The 8,690-nt window shown below is 68.9% G+C and overlaps 2 protein-coding genes across 3 annotated transcripts; both read left to right on the plus strand.

Annotated features, from left to right (window-relative positions):
• The first annotated feature begins 268 nt into the window (after positions 1–268).
• On the plus strand, positions 269–3,836 carry GIPC1 (GIPC PDZ domain containing family member 1). The gene is made up of 6 exons (XM_004595562.3): positions 269–594; positions 1,457–1,642; positions 1,946–2,126; positions 2,848–2,960; positions 3,094–3,175; positions 3,265–3,836. Exons 1-6 carry the CDS (start codon positions 310–312, stop codon positions 3,414–3,416), a joined length of 999 nt encoding a protein of 332 aa, XP_004595619.2. The 5' UTR covers positions 269–309; the 3' UTR covers positions 3,417–3,836.
• Positions 3,837–5,530: 1,694 nt separating this feature from the next.
• Positions 5,531–8,393, plus strand: PTGER1 (prostaglandin E receptor 1). 2 transcript variants are annotated; one of them, XM_058657906.1, is made up of 3 exons: positions 5,531–5,821; positions 6,562–7,553; positions 7,917–8,393. In XM_058657906.1, the coding sequence occupies exons 2-3, from the start codon at positions 6,579–6,581 to the stop codon at positions 8,181–8,183; spliced, it is 1,242 nt and encodes a 413-aa protein (XP_058513889.1). In that variant the 5' UTR covers positions 5,531–5,821; positions 6,562–6,578; the 3' UTR covers positions 8,184–8,393. The 2 variants fall into 2 exon arrangements, with proteins under 2 accessions (XP_058513889.1, XP_058513890.1); XM_058657907.1 differs by having other exon boundaries at positions 6,562–7,508.
• Positions 8,394–8,690: the final 297 nt, after the last annotated feature.

Raw genomic sequence — 8,690 nt, forward strand, 5'->3', positions numbered from 1 at the left:
ACAGCGCCCAGTCCAGCAGGGACTCAGGGCACCCCCATCCTCACAGCGTGCAGCAGGTGAGCCTGCCGCTGGGGGCGCGCGTATCCCACCTGGGTGAACGCAGGATCGAGTCCCAGCTGCTCCACTTCCCATCCAGCTCCCTGCCTGTGGCCTGGGAAAGCAGTGGAGGATGGCCCAAAGCCTTGGGACCCTGCACCCGCGTGGGAGACCCTGAAGAGGCTCCTGGCTCCTGGCTTCGGATCGGCTCAGCGCCCTGAACCCCCTTCCTGCCCTGCAGGTCTCCAGGGTCGACCCCGCTTCCTGCCGCTCATGCCGCTGGGACTGGGGCGGCGGAAGAAGGCGCCGCCTCTGGTGGAGAATGAGGAGGCCGAGCCGGGCCGCGGCGGGCTGGGCGCGGAGCCGGGGCCCCTGGGCGGCCTGGGGGCCGGGGGGTCCCACCCGGGTCTGCCCCCGCCGCCCGCCGCCCTGCGGCCCCGCCTCGTGTTCCACACCCAGCTGGCCCACGGCAGCCCCACCGGCCGCATCGAGGGCTTCACCAACGTCAAGGAGCTGTACGGCAAGATCGCCGAGGCCTTCCGCCTGCCGGCCGCTGAGGTTCGGCGGGCCGCGAGGGTCCCTGTGGGCCCCGGGGAGGATGCTGGACGGGGGAGGGGAGTGGGATGTGGGTCCCGGGTAGGGGGATGCTGGGCCGGGGGACGGGGAGTGGGATGCTGGGCCTCTGTGGGCCCCGAGTAGGATGCTGGGCCTGGGGAGGATGTTGAGCCGGGGGCGGGGGATGCTGGGCCCCGTGGAGGACACTGGACCCCAGGGAGGATGTTGGAGGGGGATGCTGGGCCCCGGGAGGATGCTGGGCCCCGGGGAGTGGGATGTGGGTCCCGGGTAGGGGGATGCTGGGCCTCTGTGGGCCCCGGGTAGGATGCTGGGCCCTGGGGAGGATGTTGAGCCGGGGGCGGGGGATGCTGGGCCCCGTGGAGGACACTGGACCCCAGGGAGGATGTTGGAGGGGGATGCTGGGCCCCGGGAGGATGCTGGGCCCCGGGGAGTGGGATGCTGGGCGGGGGGACGGGGAGTGGGATGCTGGGCCTCTGTGGGCCCCGGGTAGGATGCTGGGCCCTGGGGAGGACACTGGACCCCAGGGAGGATGTTGGAGGGGGATGCTGGGCCCCGTGGAGGACACTGGGCCCCAGGGAGGATGTTGGAGGGGGATGCTGGGCCCCGGGAGGATGCTGGGCCCCGGGGGTTGTGGGGTCTGGTGTCAGGGCCGGAGAGGGCGCTCCCAGCAGGCAGTGCTGCCCCTGAGGGGTGCCCGTCCATGATGGGGAAGGAAGGAGGCGCAAGGAGCAGCGGTGGAGGTCTCGGTGGGCAGGGAGCCTGGCCGCCCCGGGGAGGGGAGGCGGTGGTTCCAGGGGCGCCCTGGCCGGAGGGGAGCGGTGCTCAGGCCCTCCGCCGTCCGCAGGTGATGTTCTGCACGCTCAACACCCACAAGGTGGACATGGACAAGCTCCTCGGGGGCCAGATCGGCCTGGAGGATTTCATCTTTGCCCACATCAAGGGGCAGCGCAAGGAGGTGGAGGTGTTCAAGTCAGAGGACGCACTGGGGCTGACCATCACGGACAACGGGGCGGGCTACGCTTTCATCAAGGTGGGCAGGGCTCGGGGCTGACCTCGCCCTCCGTCCAGCAGCATGGGTGGTGGGCGGGGCCCGAGGGCTGGGGACCACGCCCCTTTCCCTCATCACAGGATGGGTGGGACTTAGGGCTGGCCACACCCTTCCACCATCAGCACGGGCGGGCGGGGGCGGGGCCGGTGGTTGGCTAGCCGCACCAATCTCCCCCTCCCTGAGCATTGGGTGGGCGGGGCGGTGGCTGACTGGCCACACCCCCTCAGCGCTGGCGGGCGGGGCCGGACGCGGGGTGACCACGCCCCCGCCCCTCCTCCCTTGCAGCGCATCAAGGAGGGCAGTGTGATTGACCACATGCAGCTCATCAGCGTGGGCGACATGATCGAAGCCATCAACGGGCAGAGCCTGCTGGGCTGCCGGCACTACGAGGTGGCCCGGCTGCTCAAGGAGCTGCCCCGAGGCCGCACCTTCACGCTCAAGCTCACGGAGCCCCGCAAGGCCTTTGGTGAGCGGAGGCAACCACACAGACCACACAGGCCGGGGCCCTGAACCCCGGGGCCCAAACCACAGGGCTGTGAACTCCTGGATCCTGAACCCCGGGACCCAAACCCTGGGCCCTGAACCCTGGGCCCTGAACCCCGGGACCTGGCCAGCTGTAAGGCTGGGAACTACCAGCAGGTGGTGCCCAAAGCCCAGCCAGCCAGGGAGGGCCCCCACCTCACCCCTCCTCGCCCCTCCACGCAGCCCTGCCTCCTGCCAGGAGCGGGGTGCTGGCTCCTGGCCCAGCCTGAGAGAAGGGCAGGCGCCAATAGGAAGTTGCCCCCACCCCCGGCTTCCAGGAGCCATTAGCCCAGCCAAGCGCCCCCAACCCACGCCAGCCCACGAAGCCAGGCATGGCTGCCCCCTGCCTTCCCCGTCTTGCCTCACTGACACTCAGGAATGGGCCTGAGGCCCCTGTGACGCGGGAGGGGGACTCTGAGGAGGGAGGAGAGGAGGGCCAGGCTCCCGCCTGCCCCCTGCCTCACCATACCTGTTCCCTGGCCACTCTCCCTGCCCTCATCCACGCCAAGCCCCACTTGGGGTCCTGCCCTTCTGTGGGGGCAGGGGTCCAGCCTTCAACCGCTGGAAGCCTGTGGAAGTTTGGAGAAGGGGGTGCTGACTGGAGATGGAGGTGGGCCATCCAAACGCTCCCCTACATACACCCACAACCTGTGTCTCCCCCACAGACATGATCGGCCAGCGATCAGCAGGTGGCCGCCCCGGCTCCGGCCCCCAGTTAGGCACTGGCCGAGGGACCCTCAGGCTGCGGTCCCGGGGTCCCGCCACGGTGGAGGACCTGGTAAGCCCCCCAGCCCCGCATGATGGCACAGTGGGCCTCAGTCTCCCCACCTGTGAACTGGGGGGGTCGGGATGGGGCAGGGGAGGGGGTGTGCCAGTGCACTTATAACTCCGTCCACCCCCCCCCCCCCCAGCCCTCGGCCTTCGAGGAGAAAGCCATCGAGAAGGTGGATGACCTGCTGGAGAGCTACATGGGCATCCGGGACACAGAGCTGGGTGAGTGGGTGAGGCCACCGCCTGGGGGCAGCCGGGGGAGGCCCCTTGATCCCAGCCCTCACCCCGGGGCCTGTGTTCTGCCCCCGCAGCGGCCACCATGGTGGAGCTGGGGAAGGACAAGAGAAACCCTGACGAGCTGGCCGAGGCCCTGGACGAGCGGCTTGGGGACTTTGCCTTCCCGGATGAGTTTGTCTTTGACGTCTGGGGTGCCATTGGGGACGCCAAGGTTGGCCGCTACTAGAAGCTCCTAGAACTCATGCCAGGCCCCTCCCCACGCTCCCTCGGGGAGCCCCACGTGTGGGGGGCCGGGCCTCCAGACCCCAGCATCCGGCTTAGGCCAAGCTCAGCGGCCGGCTGGCAGAGGGGGGTCCCCAGGGGAGGTGGGGTGGGGAAAGGACGAGCCCTGACACCCCCACAACCGTAGTCGGTACCACCCCCACCTCCACCTACCTCAGCCAGCAGGGGTCAGGCACAGGAGAGGACAGGGGGGACCGGCCACATGGGGCCCGGGGCCTGTTCCCACCCACCCCCAAACGCTTTCCACCCTAGGCTGCCAAAGGGCCCCTCTGGGATCCCTGGGGCCCGGGGCTGTGTTTGGGGGGAGGTCACGACTTCCTGCAGTTTCCTGACGTAGGAACAACGTCCCCCTTCCCCAGGCAACGCACTAACACCCGCCCACAGTGGGCCTGAGGCTGTCTGTCCCTCGGGGTGGGCCCAGCCCTTGTCGCCATGGGCAGCGGTGGGCAGCGGTGGGCAGCAGTGGGCAGCGGTGGGCTTTTGTATCTGGATTCGCTGTCTGGGACATAAAGTTATGTGCCCATTCACCGTGCGTCTGACCTCTGTGTGTGTCGGGGCGGGTAGGAGAGGGGCTGGGCAGGGCTGGGAAAGAATGCGCCAGCTGAAATCCTTCCTCCTCCGGCTGCAAATTGAATTAGGAGCTGGCCCGGGGCCGCCCCCTCCCCCGGTTCCTCCCGCCTGCCCCTGGCCGGGCGCCACCAGGCTTCCAGGCAAGGAGGGAGCTTCCCGCTCTGCTAAGGGTTCAAGTCTTTCTCTCTCTCTCTCTCTCTCTCTCTCTGTCAGTGGTGGCCCTGAGGCTACTGTCTCGGCCAGGGTCAGGGGGCTGGGCCAGTGTTCTTGGGGGAGAGCCTTCACCCCTCCGCCGCACCCCACGTGCAGGGTCCCCCAGGACAACATGTCTTGTTTTGACAGCTGTACCATCCTTGGTGGGGACATGGAGATCAGGGCAGGGCATAGTGTGGGGCCCTGGCCAGACCTGGAGGACTGAGAGGAGGGGAGCCAGGCCAGAGGGTCCTGCAGGAATTGGGGGGCAGGGAAGCTGTGGGGTGCAGCAGAGCAGCCTGTGGTGAAACACCCCAAGCCAGCGTGAAGGAGGCTGTTGGGTGTAGACAGACATGCCTGGGCTGGGGGCAGGGACAGCTGTCTGGGGCACCGCCCAGGACACCCCTGGCTACAAGGCAGCCAGCTGTCCCTGCTAGCAGGTGCCCCTAGAGTATCACTGTAGAGAACTGAGGCAGGTGTCACAGCCAGCTGCAGCTGGGTCTTCCAGGCGTGGGTGGAGGGGAGCAGGGGCCACACGGGCAGGACTGCGCACCAGGGGACGGGAGGAAACCGAAGGAAGCTGCGGCAGGGTCACAGCCAGCTGGCAGCAGGCACACCTCCGGGCCCGGGGTGGGATGGCATCTCTGGGGATGCACTTGGTGGCATCTGGCAGAGCCAGCGACAGGATGTGGACGCATGCTGTGTGTGTGTGCGCTCCTAACTCAGGGCCACAGGCCAGGCAGCCACTGTGGGTCAGGGGTGTAGCTTGGGATGCCCGGCCCAGGTGACACCCACAGCCTTGGGGACACAGAGCCTAGACGCCTGGCTGGAGGTGGGGGAGCAGCCGCAGGCGCCCTTGAACCTCCTTCCCTGCTCTCCTTAACAGGGGATGACTCGCAGCCCTGGCCGCCCTGGCCAGGGCTTAAGCCCCTGTGTAAATAGTGGGCGGGGCCCCTGACCACGCTGGCCCTCACCCAAGCCAGGCTGGCTGCCGGCTCTGCCCCTCTGCCCAGCGCCAGGCACCCTGCCTCCCGGGCAGGGCTGTGCGTACGGCAGGCTGTGGGGAAGTAGGGGCGCCCAACTTGGCTCCCTCAACCCTAAAGCCGCCCCACCGTGGAAGCCGAGGTGTGGGGGGCAGCAGCACCCCCTGCAGCCGCCTTGGCTGTGTTGGGCGACGCTCACATTTTCCAGTGTTTAGATTTTATCCGCTTTATTAATGAGGCAGGCAGGAGGCCCGAGCTTGGTGGGGGGAGGACTGTTCCAGCCCTGCTGGGGTGGGGAGAGAGGGGTCGCGGCTGCAAGGGGCAGCCCAGGCCCTCTCCCAGGGAGCCCCCTGTCCCTGGTGGAGAGCAGTGAGTCCCCCCCCCAGCTCAGGAGCACGGAGCCGGGAGGAGGGAGGTGGTCTCTGCGCTTGGGGCGTGCGCGCCGCCGGGCGGAGCGGCCCCTGGAGGCCGCCAGGGCGGCGGGAGGAGCCGCCCCAGGAAGAGAGAGGGAGGGAGGGAGCGGCCTGCCGGCGAGCCGGGGCGCAGCGGGCGCGGCAGGGCTGAGCCGTGGGCGATGGGGACCCGGTGTCCCAGGCAGCGCCGGGTAAGAGGCCTGGGGCGGAAAGGGGGCCTAGGGGGGAGGGGGAGAAGCGGGCCGAGCTTCCCCGCAAGCCATCTGTTAGTTCCCACCTGGCGCAGGGGAGCTGTAAGTCCCTCCAGGATGTCACAGAATTGGGGGGGGGGTCCTGGGTTTGCGACATGTGGTGGGCAGCGGGGCCACACAGGAGGTGTTTCGGGACACAGACACAGGATGGGCCGTGAAGGTCGAGGAGGGGGCCACAGATGGGGCGACAGCCAGGAATAGTGGACACCAAGAGATGGGTGGGTAGGGGCAGCGTTAGGTGCAGGGGCAGAGAGGGGAGACTGGGGGTGTGGGTGTCGGGGTTGGGTTTGCGTCGGGGAGTGACGCAGTGATGGTGGGAGATGGACAGGTGGAATCCAGAAAAGCAGAAATGCGGTCTGGGGGTATTGGACGGGCCGTGAGCGAGCCGGACATTTGCTGTGAAAGTTAAAATGAGAGGTGACATACAGAGGAGCCAGCGACTGTGGCCGAGAGGTCTGGGGGGCGGGGGGGTCTCAGGGAACCGTGTTGGAAAGCGAGGGTGACCGTGATGAGGGGGGCAGAGCAAGGCGCAAGGTCGAGAGGACAGAAGTGGAGCGGCCACGGTCATGTGGTTGCACTAGGCACTGGGCGCCTGCAGCCAAGGGGGGAAGGCGGTCACAGCTGGTGCGCGTCCAGCAGGCCTCACCTTGCGGTCCCCGGTCCCCTTCCCTCTCTCCCAGCGCCCCCGGCAGCCGACATGAGCCCCTGCGGGTCTTTCAACTTGAGCCTGGCCGGCGAGGCGACCTCGTGCGCGGTGCCCGGGGTCCCCAACGCGTCGGGCCTGCCACCGCTGCAGCCGCCGGCCCAGCCGTCGGGGGGCTCTGGCGCGTCGCCCGCTCTGCCCATCTTCTCCATGACGCTGGGTGCCGTGTCCAATGTGCTGGCGCTGGCGCTGCTGGCGCAGGCCGCGGGTCGCCTGCGGCGCCGCCGCTCGACCGCCACCTTCCTGCTCTTCGCAGCCAGCTTGCTGGCCACCGACCTGGCCGGCCACGTGATCCCGGGTGCGCTGGTGCTGCGCCTGTACGCGGCGGGCCGAGCGCCGGCCGGCGGCGCTTGCCATTTCCTGGGAGGCTGTATGGTCTTCTTCGGACTCTGTCCGCTGCTGCTGGGCTGCGGGATGGCCGTGGAACGTTGCGTGGGCGTCACGCGTCCCCTGGTGCACGCGGCGCGCGTCTCGGTGGCCCGCGCGCGCCTGGCCCTGGTGGCGCTCGCCGCGCTGGCCTTGGCCGTGGCGCTGCTGCCGCTGGCGCACGTGGGCCGCTACGAGCTGCAGTACCCCGGCACTTGGTGCTTCATCGGCCTGGACCCTCCGGGCGGCTGGCGCCAGGCTCTGCTGGCCGGCCTCTTCGCCGGCCTCGGCCTGACCGCACTGCTCGCCTCCCTGGTGTGTAACACGCTCAGCGGCCTGGCCCTGCTGCGCGCCCGCTGGCGCCGCCGGCGCTCGCGAAGGCTCCCCCAGGCCTCGGGCCCCGACAGCCGCCGGCGCTGGGGCACTCGCTGGACCCGCTCGGCCTCCGCTTCGTCTGCTTCATCCATCGCATCCGCCTCCACCACCCTCCGCGGCTCCCGGGGCGGCGGCTCAGCGCGAAGAGCCCGAGCGCACGACGTGGAGATGGTGGGCCAGCTGGTGGGCATCATGGTGGTGTCGTGCATCTGCTGGAGTCCACTGCTGGTGAGGGGCGCAGGCGCCCCTCGAGCCACCGCCTTCCCCGCTCCTAGGATACCTGGGGCCTCTGCGGCTTACCTAGCTAAGGGCTTAGCCCCTGCGCCCTGGAGGCCGCACCTGCCAGCACACCCCTGTCTCCTCCCAGCTCCCCCATCCACACACGCACAAAGCACTTCCTAACTGGGTGGTGTTCTTCAGCCCCAGCGTCTTAACCTACCCTGGCCTTGCTTCATTCCTTGCCAACCTCCCACTTCCCAGTCTCCATTTGGACATCCCCATTGGCCCTGCCCCAGCTGTGGGGCTCTCCTCCCCGCCCCCTCCTCTGACACCTGCGGCCTGAGCTCACAGTCTCCTCCACCCCCTCCGCAGGTGTTGGTTGTGCTGGCCGTGGGGGGTTGGAGCTCCACTTCCCTGCAGCGGCCGCTGTTTCTGGCTGTGCGCTTGGCCTCCTGGAACCAGATCCTGGACCCTTGGGTGTACATCCTGCTGCGTCAGGCCGTGCTGCGCCAGCTGCTTCGGCTCCTGCCCCCGAGGGCTGGCGCCAAGGGCAGCCCGACGGAGCTGGGACTCGCGCGAAGCGCCTGGGAGATCAGCTCGCTGCGCAGCTCCCGGCACAGCGGTCTCAGCCACTTCTGAGAGGCGCGCCCAGGAGGCCCATCGCCCTAAGCCTGGCGCACCTGCCAAGCCGATCCAGGCCAGGCATCCCGTCGGGGCCGCAGTAAGCAGGACTTGCCACGCGAGGGCGCAGACGCACCGGACGCTCGTCCGCCGGGTGGGTTCCCAGGGGGTGCAGGTCCCAGGGGCCAGGGGTTCGAGGCTTCGGGGAGCAGGCGCTCCCGGCTCTGCAACCCCCAGGATAGAGTCTTCCACTATGCTGCTCATGGCAGCCCTGAGCGCCCCTTGCACAGCCCAAGACCGCTCCCCAGCCTGCACCCCGTCATGGCCTCAGCCCCCCTCCTACATCACAACTTGCCCAGCCCAGCCCCCAAGTCCACACTCTCCCATGGTCATCTTCAGGTGACCCCCACCATAGTCCAGGGCACCGTCCCTCTCTCACGCCCTGGCCCCCTTGCCCTCTGTACCTGCCGCAGGTGCACGGCCCTCTCCACAAGAGCGCACAAAAGAACGGGAAGGATGCATGGA

The sequence above is a fragment of the Ochotona princeps genome, chromosome 33, assembly GCF_030435755.1.
Source record: "Ochotona princeps isolate mOchPri1 chromosome 33, mOchPri1.hap1, whole genome shotgun sequence".
In the NCBI taxonomy this organism is placed as follows: Eukaryota; Metazoa; Chordata; class Mammalia; order Lagomorpha; family Ochotonidae; genus Ochotona; species Ochotona princeps.